This window comes from Herpailurus yagouaroundi, unplaced genomic scaffold (genome assembly GCF_014898765.1).
Source record: "Herpailurus yagouaroundi ecotype Mexico unplaced genomic scaffold, PumYag 141, whole genome shotgun sequence".
NCBI classification, from domain to species: Eukaryota; Metazoa; Chordata; class Mammalia; order Carnivora; family Felidae; genus Herpailurus; species Herpailurus yagouaroundi.
Window position 1 is genome coordinate 53,616,505 of NW_024412396.1, and position 17,553 is coordinate 53,634,057.

The following is a 17,553-nucleotide window of genomic DNA, read 5'->3' on the forward strand; positions in this document are numbered from 1 at the left end:
TTTATCTAGTAGAATTTATTTTTGTTGAGGAAGCTATCCATTGGTCAATTTAATAAAGGGCTAATCATTTTTTTAAATACATGCTTTTTGAATTAGTAGTTCATTCTTCAAAGCTGCATTTAAAATAGCCCCAATAGGGGCGCCTGGGTGGCGCAGTCGGTTAAGCCTCCGACTTCAGCCAGGTCACGATCTCGCGGTCCGCGAGTTCGAGCCCCGCGTCGGGCTCTGGGCTGATGGCTCAGAGCCTGGAGCCTGTTTCCGATTCTGTGTCTCCCTCTCTCTCTGCCCCTCCCCCGTTCGTGCTCTGTCTCTCTCTGTCCCAAAAATAAATAAACGTTGAAAAAAAAAATTAAAAAAAAATAAAATAAAATAAAAAAATAAATAAAATAGCCCCAATAACCTAGATCCTATATTATTATATTTGTACCCTAGCATGAGGCTACTACATTAAAAAAATGATCAGAAGAAAGTGATCAATGATGTATAGACCCAAAATGTTAATAGAAATAATACTATTAACTGGCATTTTGAAGTAACAATGGATTCTATGCTAAATACTTAGTATGCATATAATTAACATTAACATGTATTATTATTCACACTGGTGTTTGAGATAGGCGTGTTATTATTTACATTTTACAGAGAGTTTAAGAAATTTCACTGAACTCACATGGCTAGTAAACCACAGAGCTCTGATGTTAACCTGAGTATGAGTGGCTCTAGAGACAAAGCCCTTAATCAATAAGGAAATGAAAAATTCTACTTGGCATGCCTTATTTTACAATGTATAATGATATCCAGGGCCTTTGTCTCATCTTACCTGGGCATATGTTGAAAAATCGAATCTGTAGCCTTTCAGAATCAAATCCATTTCAGACAAACTAGGGGGAAAAATGCCCCACCTCAAGATTCTCGTGTTACTAAAATATAAGTTAAGCCCCTTTGAGCCCCTTGAGTTTTTCTGGAGCCTTCTCCCCTGGTACTTGCCTTGTTTGTCCATGGCAATTTTTCCTGAAAGTGAAGAAGAATTTCATGATTGCAGACTTCAGGATCTTTATGTGCTACAAGTACACACTGCTTTGGCACCAAGTAATTAAGTAAATGTCATTCAACAACTAATTTATGGGGGAAAAGGATGATTTTTCCGTATTACATGACTATATCTCAGTAGTGAATTAGAAACATGCAAATAAGAGATGAGGTAAAGAACCTAAATATAAATAAAATAAATTCAAGGAATTGGAGCATGGTGTCCTCTCTCAGTCTGGCTCTTTAGGGTCATTGTTTTGGTATTTTTGTGACTTCTCAGACTTGAATGTCTCCAGAGAGGAAAAGGCTGGAGCCACATTGAAATTTCATGCTGCCCTTGTTTTTTCAGATGACCCACTACATTCACTATCACCTGCGAAATTCTCACTGTTCAGAAGAGTTCTATTAAATTTTTAATACACTGTCTTTTTCGATGGCAGAGAGCCCCTTTTGCTGGATATCAGCCCTAGACACATGAATTATATATCTATAAATACACTCATAAAGCAAAAAAGCAGGGCAGCCTTCAGGGCTAAAATAGACCTTTTATATCCCTAGTGATCTCTCTAGTTTAAAGAAAAGCACAACCCTGTCAAAAACGGGTATATATTCCTGATTTAAAATGCTAAGGTTAAGGAATAAAGATAGTTCTTATTCCAAGCCAAAGACAAATTCTGGGGAGGGAACAGGAAATTAGGGTGTTGATGGCCTACAGGTTTTCTGTCCCTCTGCCTGTAACCCCTTATGATTTTAGGCTGCTTTGAATATGAATCTTTATAAGCATAGACATCTGGTAGATCACTGACTCCATAGTCTTTGGACATTGGGGGAAAAAAACATAGCTGCTCCAACATTTCTGAGGACAATCACTTTGGATTAAAACAAACATAACATCTTAAATAGCTTCCTACAGTCTAAGTTATTTCTGTTAAGGATCTAATCATGGAAAAATACATCCCTCATCTCATCTCAAAGGATGTGTGCCCTCATATCCCCTAGGACACTATATAATCATCCTAAATCTTAAAGATGGAATTTGATATTAAAGTAGATTATACACCCTCACACACCTGTCCCAGGCACCTTGCACTATTCTCTAAAATTTTCCACCTATTTTTACTCCAATTTCCATTTGTAACAACAATTCCTGCATCCCAGCTGACTTTCTTTTAAGCTGAAGACACTCTTCCGATTTTCTTGAGAGGGCAGGAAAGGGGGTGGATTATGAAAGCTTCTACTATTCTCCCACTGGAATTGGGGCTCACATTTCCCTGACAGGGGGCATCATTTATCATTTTCTACCACTGCTGCCAGGATTAATAACAAAATGGCAAAGAAAACTGAAGATTAGTAATTTGGACACATTCTTTTGTTTAAACTCTAAAATAGCATACCTAACATTTTTGGTTTGGAAATAAGCTCTTATCATTTCACTTAGGGGCTCATGAACCTTTTAGTAGAAGCTCTTTATAAATCAGCGAGCTTTAGGACTCTCCTTCCACTTCATTATGAAAGTGATGGTTTTCAGTTATTTGTTTTAACACGAGAAAGATTAAAAGGTGTTGAATTGAGAAGTGAATAGCAAAAGAAAGTGGGGGCGATTCAACTGCAGAGTGAGCAATTTGTAGATTTTGTAGATTTTTTACAACAAAGATACTGCAGAAGCTTTAGATTGCCTCCTTCCCCCCCCCACCCCTTTTTTTCAAATTTAAGACTGCGGTTGGGTGTCACAGATGGTACACTAAAATTGCAAATGAATGCCACTCTGTAATCGTGAAGACAGTAATCTTAATCTCACTTAAAGGGACACCAGCACACTACTTAACAATTTGCCTTTATATTTAAGTTATCCATACCAGGCTTTTGCCTTTCAACACATCGGCTATTCCTGATCCTTTATCCCAGTTTCCTCTCTGCTTAATATATGTGGAGTGGATTTTTTATCATTTCCCTAAGGAACAAATACTGTCAGTATTTGTGCCAGGAAAGAGCACATGTGCTAAACCTTTGTTCTAGGTGGGATGGGTAAAAAATCCTGTCTTGTTCTCTGAAGGAAAGTAAAATCATCCCTGAGTAATCTCTAGGGAACCTTCAAACAGATTGTATGGGCCATCTCCTCTCTCTTCTCATTGCCTTCTCTTTTCTGCTTACACACTGCCTTCTTCCATGGGTCACCTTAAATATAACACTTGCCACCCCCACCCTACTAGAAGAATAAGGAGAGAAACTCAGGGTTAGTTTTAGTACTGGCTTACCTTTAGGGAACTGTGCTCCAAATCCCATTTATAAAACCTAGAAAAAGTTGTAAAATATGCATTAAATCAGTTGCAAGATATATGAATTATATATATTCACAATGTAAAAAAAAAAAAAAAAAAGAAAAAAAAAAAAAAAGGCATGTTGGTCCAGTAAAGCAAGTCTGATGACGAATCTGCAAAGATCATTTTACTCAATAGTTTGAAACACCAAGCACTGGAAGAGAAGTTTGGGGTTAGAGCATAACCCAAAACATCATCCTGAAATTCTCAGAAAGGTTGTTTTATTTTGCTACGTATGGTAACATCATCAGGTAGGACAGAGATGATTATCCCTTCCAAATAATACACATCATGTACATTATTGCCACCCTCCCCACCTCAGTTTCTCTCTGTATAACACAATGTTATTGGCTAAATATGGAGGAAGTAAAGCTTCTGAAATGGGTACAAATGGTTCTTCTCGGGTGCTTTGAAGGTATGCAATAGCTTTCCTCTCAGAAGGCCCTTCTCTTTAGCACACCTGAAATCTGGACAGTTTACATGCAGCAGTTCTAACTGAGGCACAGGGAAATGTTTAAAGACACATGGATGGAAAGCTAAGCAGGAGAGTTCTTATTTGTGAGTCCATCTTTATAGGAAGAACCTGGGAAGACCATGTAAACTAAAGACTTGTGCACTTAGAACTTGTGATATTATCACATGTCTGGCTTTGTCACCAATAAGGGGTACCTCAGCAAAAGTCACATCTGATAACAGGCGTTCACACCAACCATCCCATCAGGGCAGTTGCTATGGAGGGCAGAACAGACAAGAACATTGTACCTGGCTGAGAGCTTAATGACCCAGCTCAGAAAGAAGCCGTCAACAATAATATCATATTAGCAACTCAACTGTCTAACTGAAACAGGGAAACATCATGCCCTCCCGGCTAGTGTTTTTTTTAAAACAACAATACATTTTGGAAATAAATTCAATGAGGAGACATGAACTGTAACTTCTGGAGATTCTTTCTCTGTTTGAAAAATAACATTGTAAAGAGATACAGAAGACCTTGATTATCTTGCTTACATACATGAGTAATAAACTTGGCCCTACAATTAAGTAAGCACCACAGAATATTTGTGGTCCCCATGATTTGAAGGCACTCTGATTTAGTGAACTATTCTGCACTGTCTTTCCTGACCTAGTCCACATGTTTATAAATGCAATAACTAGGGTCTGTGGGTAAACCAATTTATTTTTCCCATTTTGGATAAGAATCACTGATTTGAAAAACTCACTTTGCTATCTCTACATCTCTGAATCTAAATTTCCAGTAAATCATGGGTATCTAGTCGGGGTATTTAAAAAATCTAGTGTTGAGCTCAGCATATATTGCATATAGCATAAAAGCAATGCATAAACATAGTGTGAGACCAAGGTGAGTTGTCATTTAATAGGGCAATTTCTGGAAAAGATAGAATGAGTTTGTTAGATGAACATTTTAACCACTTATGAGTTCCCTTTACTTAGCATATAGTAAATGTACACTGAATTTGATAAATGTTAAATAAAAGGTAGTAGCTTAAAATACTAAAGACAAGGTCTTTTACATTCCTTGATCTTGATCTCTGGGACCTGGAGAATATGTCGTACTCATCCTCATGGGAGCAAATACATAGAAACCCAAAAAGAGAACAAAGAAATGCTAGGGTTCATAAATTAGTCACATGCATGTGCATGTACGCACGTACACACACACACACACACACACACACACACACACACACACACAGAGTTTTGCTAGCCTGTCAGTTTTTGCAATAGAATGATTGAATGCCATTATCCTGTAAGCAGATCCTGGAATCAGCGTATTTGAATTCTATCTAAATAATTACTTGAGAGTATCTTAAAAACCTAAGAATTTCAGACTTCGGTGGCAAGAGGCATATAATGGGCTCTAAATCAGCTTAGAATGGTTAGCCTATAATAAGAAAGGATCCATGCGTGGACATAGGTCATTCTATGATAATCTGTGATACCTAATCAATCAAAAACAGTCACTGAGAATGACTATGGATCGTATCTACAAATATACTAATTCTGTTTTTCTTTTTCTTTTCAATCCCAGGAGGTGAATTAGTTATCCCTCTTCTTGTAGAAGACCCTTTAGCTACCCCTCCTATTGCTACTCGTGCACCTTCCATTACACTCCCCCCTACCTTTCGCCCCCTCCTCACCATTATTGAGACCACCAAAGATTCCCTGTCCATGACCTCTGAGGCGGGGTTACCTTGCTTGTCGGACCAAGGCAGCGATGGTTGTGATGATGATGGCTTGGTGATATCTGGGTATGGCTCAGGGGAAACCTTTGACTCTAACCTGCCCCCTACTGATGATGAAGATTTTTACACCACCTTCTCCTTGGTAACAGATAAGAGTCTTTCCACTTCAATCTTCGAAGGTGGCTACAAAGCACATGCGCCCAAGTGGGAATCCAAGGACTTTAGACCTAACAAAGTCTCCGAAACTAGTAGGACTACTACCACATCTTTGTCCCCTGAGCTGATCCGCTTCACAGCTTCCTCCTCGTCTGGGATGGTGCCCAAATTGCCAGCTGGCAAAATGAATAACCGTGATCTCAAACCCCAGCCTGATATAGTCTTGCTTCCGTTGCCCACTGCCTATGAGCTAGACAGCACCAAACTGAAGAGCCCACTAATTACTTCCCCCATGTTCCGTAATGTGCCCACAGCAAACCCCACGGAGCCGGGAGTCAGACGGGTTCCGGGGGCCTCAGAGGTGATCCGGGAGTCGAGCAGTACAACAGGGATGGTCGTCGGCATTGTGGCTGCTGCCGCCCTCTGCATCTTGATCCTCCTGTACGCCATGTACAAGTACAGGAACAGGGACGAGGGGTCCTATCAAGTGGACGAGACGCGGAACTACATCAGCAACTCGGCCCAGAGCAACGGCACGCTCATCAAGGAGAAGCAGCAGAGCTCGAAGAGCGGCCACAAGAAACAGAAAAACAAGGACAAGGAGTATTATGTGTAAAAACGACACCGCCAATCATTACGTGAATTTATGACACAGAATTATTTCTATAGAAATCTATAAATACTTGGAAAACGAGGTTTCACAGATGTCAGAACTGTTACAACTATGAGATGGGGTGTACCATGACCATGGTGGGGAAAACCATTTTTAAAAGGACACACACAAAGATGTACCTAAAACGTTCAGCCATGGCTGCTTTGATTCAGTCATCGCTCGGAGACAGAACATTCTTTCTGCCCTGCTGTATCATAAAGCACACACTTCGCGCTCTGGAGCAACCAGATGGCTCCCCCACTTTCGCGGACTTGGAAGCTTCCTTCTCTTGAGGACTTTTCACCCAAGGTAGAAGACTTCATGGCTTACTTGTTCCATAACTCCAAGTGAGTCTGTAATGATGTTTGTGAAGCTTGACTGTAACAATCTGTAACAATGTTTTCTTTTTTCTTTTTTTTTTTTTTGTTTTTTTTAAAAAAAAAAAAAAAAAAAATGAAAAAAAATGAAAAACAAAAGCAAACAAACAAAAAAACCCACCCTTATCTGGTTTTGGCCAGTGTACGTGTAACTTTTCAAGATCTGAGGGGAAAAAATGGCTTTTGGGTTTTTGTTTATTTTTTGAGAATGACTGGACATAAGAAGAAAAAACAAACAAAAAACTCAGAAAACAAAAATAAGAGAGACTATTGCCATATGAACTCAAAAGCTACCATGGTGTTCACTCTACATATCAGGTTGTGGTATTTCTAGAATCTGTTGTTTGTTTCCTATACGATGCTTTGCTGAAACACATAGCAAAATCACATGATGGATGATAGTATTGGTTTGAAAAGCTGGTCCCTCAGGATCTAATTGCAGAATTTGCCACCCAAACCCTGAATAGATGGGGTTAGGGCTGGCTTTATTAGAGCTATTGGCTTTACTTAACAATATTGTTCCTGTTCATTAGCCCAGCCAAATTGTGGTAAAGGAGAAAGCCCCACAAACTAACACAGAGCCTTTCCTAGGGAAGGTGAAGAGGGGGTGGGCTGGATCTGCGACTGATTGAAATGCATGCAAATATAAAAAGATGAGACAATACTAATCGTCTGTTAAAGAATCAAAACAGACAATAGGGGTGTTCAATGTGTGATGGAACAACAAAAGGTCACACAAGCCAAACATGGCATGACAGAGTGCAAAATACATAGTTCTTCCCCCACCCCCAACATGATGTTTTTCATAGTGGTTTAATTTTGTAGCCTGACACTTACAGATAACTCTGTCCTTCCATTTGCTCACATCTCCCTTCACCCATCTTTTCTAAAAACAAATAAATAAATAATAAATGAATAAAGCTGCTGTGACACACAAAAAAGGAATTTAATAGTATAATATATATATAAATAAATATATATACAGATATATTTATCATGGTATGTTTGATGGGATGACTGAAACAGGAAAACTGTTAAAGTCTTGAAGTGGAATGAGAATGTTGTTTTAAAAGAAAATAACAAAACAACAAAAAGTAAACCTTAAAATGTGAAGAAAGTGTGAGTTTTAGTTTTGTCACAGTTAACTGTGTCAAAGAGAATAAACAATCTTCTCAGATTTTGTTTACATATTTTACTACATTTTTGCTGGTATAATTCCTTAGCCACCTATGTACATACTGCTTTAAGAACTGTTCTTTCCTTTCTATTTGTTTATTTCGTTTGGTTTATATTCCAGTTGTATGTCTTTCTTTTTGAAAAGAGGAAACAATGTACAGAAAAACAATAAATTGGTTGTGTGGCCATAGCTATCCAAAAAGCAAGAGACAAAGCAAGACAAATATTCACACAAAAATGAAGTATGTCTTCTGGAGGGTAGGATATATACAATTTCTTTTGTACAGATGAAAATCAATCAGCTGTTTAGATTTAGAAATCTACTCTTGCTGGTCTTTGTAAGTTGCATGAATATTTGACTTTGAAAAATACCTTAAAGACACGGGGCAAAAAGCGCAATCTAAACAATGGTAGCCTTTACTAATGTGTATGGAAAGAGGTGTTCCTCATTATCTGATATTTCAATGTGTTAAGAGTTTTGGATTTTTTTGTTGTCATTAAAAATGACAGGATTATAAAGAGATATCAAAGCACGATTTTAGATAACTTAAATGGCCCAACCTATATGAAGTTGATTATATCTCGATGTCTGTAAAAGATTGCTGTTTTTGGAGTCTTGAGGTCTTGTGAACTGATTTCCTGCTTTCTTTCTTTACATTTTTTTTTATTTGAGTAAAAATACATTTGTTATATTCCTTTTAGTGTAAGTTTCTATTTGGACAATTTTATGGGAACATGTGCATTCTGTATGTGAGCTTCTATCATATTCCTGTTGTTTTATGAGCAGACTCTTAAGGAATTTATTTTATGATGTTGTGAAGTTACTGCTTTTTCTTTTTCCTTTCTCTTTTAGTTCATATTTGCATTTTCGTTCAAGGATATGCTTAGCAATAAAATGTTCTTCCCAAAACCTTGTATGATGATGGCATTTTTATTTTCTAAACATTTTGTAATAGATCTTGCACTGGGGCTAAATGTGTCATATCTTATAAAAGCCGGGTAAGCTAGGACCATGTGAAATAAAATATTCTAACTAGTTACTAATTACTTATATAAATTTATCAAAACTGGCATATTTATGGGCTAAACAACTATGTCTGTCAACTGAGACATTATTATTTAGATTGCTATGATAGGGTAAGCAGGAGGGAAAACCCTTCTGAACAGGTAAGAAGATAGATAGAAGCATTGTATTCTGGAAAAGATGATTAGATACTATATATATATTTTAAAATGTTTGGTAGCTTTAAAGTATTTTCTGCAAATCAACAAATTGAATAGTTTTCCAGAACCTTGTTTATATAATGCCTTAAGCCCTGGAAAGCTTTAGATGCCTTCTCTCCAAGTCTCCTGGCATATTGAAATGTTTTTTACAAAAACTAAATCCAAAAGCAAAATATAAATGAGTGCTTAAATTTTAACAGCTTCGTTTTAGATTTTCAGATTATAAAATTCTGCAAACATTCATCATAGCTGGAACTTTTCTCATATCTCAGGTGTCCTTGATTTGCTGGTTCCCTAAGCACACGCTTACTTTGCCAATTGGACAATCCATCATGATACTTCACATATTTCACCATGATCCTGAAATGTGGGTTAACTCAACTGGTATGCTCTATCCATATATCGGTTACCAGTTTTTAAAGAGAAAAGCAAATTTAGTTAACCTTGTTCCTTCACATTACATTGAATGGTTATGCTATTGATTCTCAACAGGAATGGGAAAAAATGAGCTCAATGATGTCAAACTATGGAAAGTTCCTTTCCTCCTTTCTCTTTCAGATAATTTATGTAAGTTAAATCAATCATTTATTTCCATAGTGTTCCAGGTACTGTGTCAAATGTTTCAGATCTGTGTAATGTGTTTAATCCCCAAGTGGTAGACAGTATTTTCCTCATTTTAAGATGAAAAGAACAAGACACAAAGAACTTAATGACAACTTGGCAAATACACTTCTAGTCATGTTAAAAGTTAGGCCTTGTTGACATGGAGGTTAGGGGGAATCCATGGAACAGGTACAGGCATTGAGACCAGAGAGGGTTGAGTTGGAACCCCAGCTAGACTACTCACTATATATGGGAAAATTTCACAGTCTCTCTGAAATTTGGCTTCTTCACCTGAAAAATGTGACATCTCAATGACCTTGCCTTGCAATGTACTTTGCGGAAAAATGAAATAATAAGGTGTTTTAATTGTGACTGATACAGAGTAGGGGCTCCACAAAGTTACACTCCTTTACTTTGAGTCCTGTGCTATTCTGATAATGGTAGCTGTCTTTCAGAATTAGAAATCCTGCCCTAAATTCTACACTAATAACAAGATTTATTTAGTTGTCGTCAAACAATGTTGCCACATCATGACTAGGGTTTGCTACTTACAATACACAAACCTAGTCTTTTTCTAGTCATATGCTTTTATTGCAAACATGATTGCAATGAGTAAATATGTGACGTTGAAATATGGTAGCATTCATTTTTTCTGACAGCACATTTTAAGCAAGTGGTCAGAAGTTGGGTTGTGTATGTAAAGGGAGTCTAGATTTGAGAAAATTTGCCAGAGAAATTTCCAAATAATGGTTAATATGATATATTTATCAAGATCTAAGTGACATTGGTTAAAATTCACTGACAGAAGTACTTTTTCACTGTCTTTCCATGAGAAAGTGTTGAGATTAACACCATCTCTTTTAAATGTGCTTAACTTTGGCAGTAGGCTTTGGAATCAGAAAAGCTTAGTTCAGATCTTGGCTCTGAATCTTGGGTCTGTCCTTCACTAGCTGTGAAACTTTGAGTAAGGTGTGCAGTGACTCTAGCTTCATCTGTGAAATTGGAATGATACTGTCCTCCTCTTAGTGCTGTTCTATACTTAAATGAGCTGATGTGAATGTAAGTGCCTGGTTATAAGCACAGTGCCAGGCCCATAGCCCTCAAACAATGATAGCTAATATTGCTGTTTTAATCATCTGGTATTATCCTAGGAAAAAATAAGGCAAAATTCCTTCTAAAAGTTTAGAAAGGATACATATTAGAGAGCCTCAGAGCAATCATACTCTTTCACTTAAAATCATAATTGTTTTCATTCCCCTATAACTGAAATCACATTGATTCTTTGAGCTCTTCTTGAGTATTCCAACAGAAATGTTCATACCCCTACAAAACCCATTACTTCAGCTCCTTCCAGATAGGGAACATAAGAAAGATTCAAATGGTAACCTGTTCTGTACCTCAAAGGACAGTCTTCTATCCCTCCCAAATACAGAGTTGTCATTGCCTTAGACACCCTTTCAAAACTCTATATTGGCTTTCCCACCATAAACTTTCTAAATATCACTATTTAATATATAATGCAAGAAGTACTCTAAGCATTTATTCTTTTGATAATTGAACCAACACTTAACACTTCTGTGCCACCCAATCTACTATTGGCTGTTGCTACTTGTTTCAATGAAGACAGATAATGGATACAAGGCTTTTTGTATGGTGTAGACCCAGATAGGCCAAAGTTCTCTTTACTCTATTCAAGTTGAAGTTTGATCTTTCTTCAAAATATCCAAGCCCTGTACTTGTCTCAGTTCAGTTAACATCTTGATGATTCAGTTTGAAATCAGTTTGGTTATTAATGTATTTATTGGACATTGACTAAATGATGACTCTATCTTAAGTTGAGAGCTTAGGGAGTTTACAATATACTAAAGGAACACAAATAATGATACCACGGTGAATACAAATTGGCTGTCAAAAAGTACAGAATACATTCTTTGGAGGTTCAGAAGAAATTACTTAAGGGAGTGTTTCACAGAGGAGGTGACATGTTAGGTAAAACTTGAAAAATTGATAAGCAGAGATCAGGGCTGCATGTCGTTCCAAGCAAAGCATTAAAATGGAATCAAGCAGGATCAAAGCCATAATTTGGATGGATCACAGACTATGTATTAAGTGCATTATGGATGGTGTGGCTCAGAAGGTTTTTGGAATTGTGTCAGTGCAAGGAAAGAATGGGAGAGTGTCTTGAGAAGTGCTCAAGGTCAAGGGCTACTTTGTTGTTGAGTGCAGAAGACACAAACATGTTTGAAGGGAAAGGTAATAACTGATAACATTCTCAGAGAATGTAAAGGATGATTGGAGAGATCAAGTTTCCATATAGAGATGTTACTCTGAACAAAGCAAAGGAAGATCATTCTTCTGATGTAACAACAAAGGAGAGAGTGGGATTAAAAAACAGCAACAACAAAAAACAGCTGATAATATTGTAGTGGAGGTGACAGAAGTTGAGACAGCTATAGTGAGAGTGCCTCAATGTTCAAGATAAGGGCAAAGTCACATAACTAACAGACTATGAGCACATGGCTGAAGTCTGTTGATAACCCTATTAGGAAGACAGCTAATAAAAGTATCAGTAAGAGGTCAATTGTCATCTGGCATTAAAACTAATACTTTATATTTTTGCTACATTTTTTTAAAATTTCTTCACTTGAAATCTGATCTTGTGGTTCTAAATTTAGAGTTCTTTCAATCATATAATGCTTTCTCTAGAGAAGCAAACCACTTTATCCTTTTTTTTTTTTCCAGAAGCATTTGGAATGGAAATTCAGGAAGAAGATGATAGGATGCTGCTTGTAGCCTACTCAGGCTGCCACAACAAAACACTATAAGCTTACGCAACAGAAATTTATCTCTCACAGTTCTGGAGACTGAGAGTCCCAGATCAAGATTGGGTAGGGTTTGTTTTTTTATGAGGGTTTTTTTTTCTTGCCTTGTATAGAGCAGCCTTCTATCTCTGTCCTTTTGTCTATGCATGTTCTAAGAGGTGGTGAGTGTGAAAGAGAGATCTTCCTCTTTTTATAAGACACAGTTCAATTGGATCAGGGTCCTACCCTTATGACCTCTTTTAACTTTACTTTCTAAAGATACTTTCTCCAAATACAGTCACATGGTGGATAGAGCTTGAACATATGAATTTGGGGTAGGGAGAAGACACATTTGGTCCATCGCAGATGTATATGGTATTGGGAGTTGATAAGGTGAAAACTTCAAGAGCTCAAAGAAATAAAGGAATTCAGAATCAATTCTAGCCTTGTTGAAGTGGCTGCATGGGTGAGGTAAAACTGCATATAAATCTGTGAGAGAATAAACCACAGAGCAGGATAGAATCATAGGAATAGGTGCCAGGATTTGGAAGCAATGTTAGGGTTATATGAGAGAGAGACCATAGGAGACAGGAATAGCTAAAGGGAACCCAGGGTTAGATTTGGAGGTATATTAAGTGAATAGTGTGAGCTTCAGAAGGCTGTGAACTTTTGCAGTAGTTAGGTACATGAGTTCTGGAGTCAGAATGCCATAGCTTGTATTCTAGTGCTATAACTTGAGATAAATTATTTGGTCCATCTAAGACTCAGCTTTCATTCCTAGAGAAGGAAATTTTATTGTCCACCCTTGTTGCAGTCTGGAATTCTCTCTTGTCCAGCAAGAGAGCAGGCGCAGAATTGGATATGAGAATGCTAATGCCTGGGAGGAGACAAGAGTGCCAAACAGGGGTTTTGTTCCCATTATTTATTGAGCTCACAAGATATTATCCACGTGGTGAATGTGAGGAAAACAATATCTTACACACGTGAACATGGAGAAAACAATCAGATAGTAATCATTAACTTGTATGTGTAAGAAGCAAAGGGTCTGGGAGGCAAGTGGAGTTTGTGATCAAAGTGCAATAGTATACTGGCATCAGATGGAAAGTAATTTCCTGCAGGTGATAAAACAAGTGACTCGTGATACCAATACAATATCTCGCTAGCTAACCTCAGGCACTTTTGCCCCATGGTGGCGGCTTTCTGCCCTAAGCTTTTTTTCTAACCCATTTATGTAAGTAGAACCTATTTCCCCACAGCCTAACTTGTAGGTATGTCAGGAAATATTGAAGAAAATAATTTATTTAAAATGCTTAGCTTGTCCCTGGCACATAATAAACCTTACTAAATGTTGGTCATTATTAAAATGTGGCCTTGTTATTTGACTCAGGCAGGATCAAAATTAGCTACTACTCACATGGCTATCCAGCACCAAAAAGGGCATAAAAATATAGAAATTAGGCTATCACCCAGAGTATTTCCCTAAGTTTTTCATTTTCCAAGAAAATACAAAATTCATTTGCCTACTCATTGGCAGTTTTCCCTTCACTGCATGACAGTCCTCTGTTTCCAGGCTCCAGCTTGGATCATGCCCATACCTGCTCACATCTAAGATTTCCACTCCTCCCTCCATTTCCAGCTCTCAGCTTTCCTTCAGCAGCTAGTCAATCAGACAATGAGAAGCCAAGAGGCCTTCAGTAAATCTTGTACCCCATTATTGATATGCATTATTTTTTTTAATTTGGCTTTTTATTATAAACATTTTAAAGATTCTCAAAAGTACAGAGAATACTATAACAACCCCCACAGCTCTCATCTGACTTTAAGCAGTATTAATACTTTGCTTGTCTTGTTTTATCTATGCCCATCTTTCCATGAAAGAATATCTTTTAATACCACACAGTGTTAAAAACAAAGAAAAAAGAACACTGAAAGAGTAGTTACTATTGGGTCCCTTGACCTGAGTCTTTTTCTTAATCAATGTGTTTCAGAGTAACTCTACCTAACATTCTTTCTGACAATTAATGGCATAATTCCAGTTCTTTATTCAATGACAACATAAAAGAGCAGATTAACTGCTAAGTACACTCTTCGTTGTTTAATGAGATTGCCTGAAAACCAAAAGGATTTTTCAGCTTGTACATTATTTCAATTCAACTGTGCTCAATCACTTTTTGAAATGAATAAAAGTGTCTATAGATTATATACAGCTGCTCTATATTTTGTAAAACATGACATCTTGCAATAGAATCTATACTCTCCTTCAAGGGAGTGGGTGAGGGAGAATACTACTATTGGCATCTGTGGAAGCCAAGAAATATTCACTTTTACCTCTAGAAATGTGATCGCAAATCTACTAGCATATTTCCCTGGGGCTGTATTCATGTATTTGCAATAAGTATAACTATACTGAATTTGCATGAGTCTACATAGAAGAGAGAGCTCATTAAGCACATTTCAAAGTTATGATTCTATTACTACTCCATTGTCTATTGATAATGGTGATCTTCTCTTCTTTGCCCTCACTCACCTGCAATTTTTGACCTACAAATTTAATCATAAAAGTATCATGAAAGATAGAAGGAGAGAGAGTTATAGACTATTTGATAGTATACTCATCTTTATCACAAAATCATACTAAGTGTTAGGGAAAATGGCTAGAACCACCACAAAACCTTGCTTCTTGGTTTCATGGGACAGAATGAGAAGTAAAATAGTAGGTTTTATTAAGTAAACAATTTTCCCATTCCTACTGTGCTTAGCAATTTGCCCCATTTTATTTATTTAGTTAGTTGGTTGTTAGTTATTTTGGAGAACCTAGCAGAGCACACATAAATATTCTTAAAACAACAGCAACATGAAGGTTGTCTAAGTTTGCATGAAAGGAAAATTAGGCAGGTGAGAAGTGGGGTGGAAGATAAATTAAGGGTGCTATTAGAACTAAAAATCTACATTTCTTTAGTATTATAGTGTTGTTTTCAATGTCCATACATCACCCAGGAATATGTGCTTATGTGCATGCATGCATATGAGAGACCAGATTTGTTCTGATGTCAAATTTGAAATGGGAAAACTAGGATGTTCTTCATAATCCAAACAAAAACGACAAGGGGCAAGGGGAAGAGAGCAGAAGCAGAAGAATTGCACTTAAGCTTCTGTTTGTAATTGCTCATAAATTAGGTATAGAATTAGAGCATCTAAAATAATGATGTCTCTCTCCCTTCTCTCCCTCTCTCCTCCCCCACCCCTCACCTCCCTCTTCTTCTCCCTCTTCATTACAAAAATAGTGTCTGATGTTAACAAATAAGCTCAGAGTTTACATACCCCCACCCCCCACACATCCTGCACTTCTTTTATAAAAAAAAGAAAAAAATTTGAAAAGAAAAAAAATAGGTGTTTATACTTTTAGAGCAATAAATTGTAATATGCTTTAGCTATTATACTAGTATTTTGTGCTGGTCTTTATGCACCTTTTCTTTTTTTTCTTTAAAATTAAATTGAAATTGAAAACCTTGTTGAACACTGATATTATAAACATCACTTCTATGGGGTGCCTGGGTGGCTCAGTCGGTTAAGTGGCCGACTTCGGCTCAGGTCATGATCTCGCGGTCCGTGAGTTTGAGTCCCACGTTGGGCTCTGTGCTGACAGCTCAGAGCCTGGAGCCTGTTTCAGATTCTGTGTCGCCCTCTTTCTGACCCTCCCCTGTTCATGCTCTGTCTCTCCCTGTCTCAAAAATAAATAAAACGTTAAAAAAATAAATAAACATCACTTCTCTAAAATATGTTGTAAAAACATAACTACACATGTTTGTGTAGTTGGACAGAACTTTTTTGACTTCCTCACTTGGCAGGTGACAAGCTGCAATTTGATAACATATGCATGCACTAGAGCAAAATGTGTTTTATTTTGATGAATTCTAATTTTTCCAACTTTATTGAGACACAATTAACAGATAGCATAAGTTTAAGGTGTGCAAGGTACTGATTTTAATGCATATATATATATATATGTATGTGTGTGTGTATATATATATATATATATATAATGATTACTAGAATAAGGTTAGTTAACAGATCTATCACCCCATATATTCACTTTAATTTTTTTGTGTGGTGAGAACACTTAATATTTTCTTTCTTAGCAACTTTCAAGTTATAATACAGTATTATTAACTATAGTCGACATGCTGTACATTAGATCCCCAGAACACATTCATCACATAAGTGTAAGTTTTTATTGTTAGACCAATATCTTCCCATCTCTGCCATCACCCCACCACTGGCAACCATCTATCTACTGTCTGTTTGAGTTGGAGTTTTTAGATTCCACATATGTGTGATCATACAATATTTGTCTTTTCTTGTCTGATTTATTTCACTTTATGTAATGCTCTCAAAGTTACTGAAATGTCTGATTGAGGTGATATCAGAAGACAGGTCCATGATTAAAGCATCTAGAGTGATGAAGTCCTGAGGATTTGTAAGATGGTGGCAGAGTAGGAGGACCCTAGGCTCCTCTCATCCCACTAGCACAGCTAGATAACTGTCAAATTATCCTAATACACCCAAAATTGACCTGAAGACGTAAAACAAACTCCACAACTAAAGGGAGAGAAGAGGCCACATCAAAGAAGTCTATATTCTAAATATAATCTACTAGTAGTTTTTATCCATTGTTAGCTCACAATAAAACCAGCTCTCCATCTTTCCTGCTTGCTAGAAAAAATGGATTAGAAAGTGATTCTCCTGTTAATTTTACCAGAAGCTAAACTGTGAACTGTGCAGCACGCTACACAGATTTCTGGACTTTTGATTGTGTCTATGTAACTGTACTAGGGATGATAGTTTGCAAATATTAAATCAATGCATTTCATCATATTCCTTTAAAAAAAACGCACACGATAATAAAGTCCTAGTCCCTTTCCCTTGCCCCTCTTTCCTGATGTTTTGATTTTCTGATGATTACTGATATTGAGCATTTTGTCATGTACTTGTTGGCTACTTGTCTGTATTTGA

At 37.1% G+C, this 17,553-nt stretch overlaps 1 protein-coding gene across 40 annotated transcripts in view; it reads left to right on the forward strand.

Moving 5' to 3' along the window:
• The window catches only part of NRXN3 (neurexin 3), a 1,583,151-nt gene extending 1,574,325 nt beyond the window's left edge, over positions 1–8,826 (forward strand). For 16 of the 40 annotated variants that reach the window (XM_040477865.1, XM_040477866.1, XM_040477875.1 and 13 more), the window contains one exon: positions 5,398–8,826. In XM_040477865.1, coding sequence (XP_040333799.1) covers positions 5,398–6,323 — 926 coding nt within the window. In that variant the 3' untranslated portion in view covers positions 6,324–8,826. The remainder of the gene's footprint in view (positions 1–5,397) is intronic. The other 24 variants (XM_040477887.1, XM_040477888.1, XM_040477891.1 and 21 more) reach the window with 5 other exon arrangements.
• Positions 8,827–17,553: the final 8,727 nt, after the last annotated feature.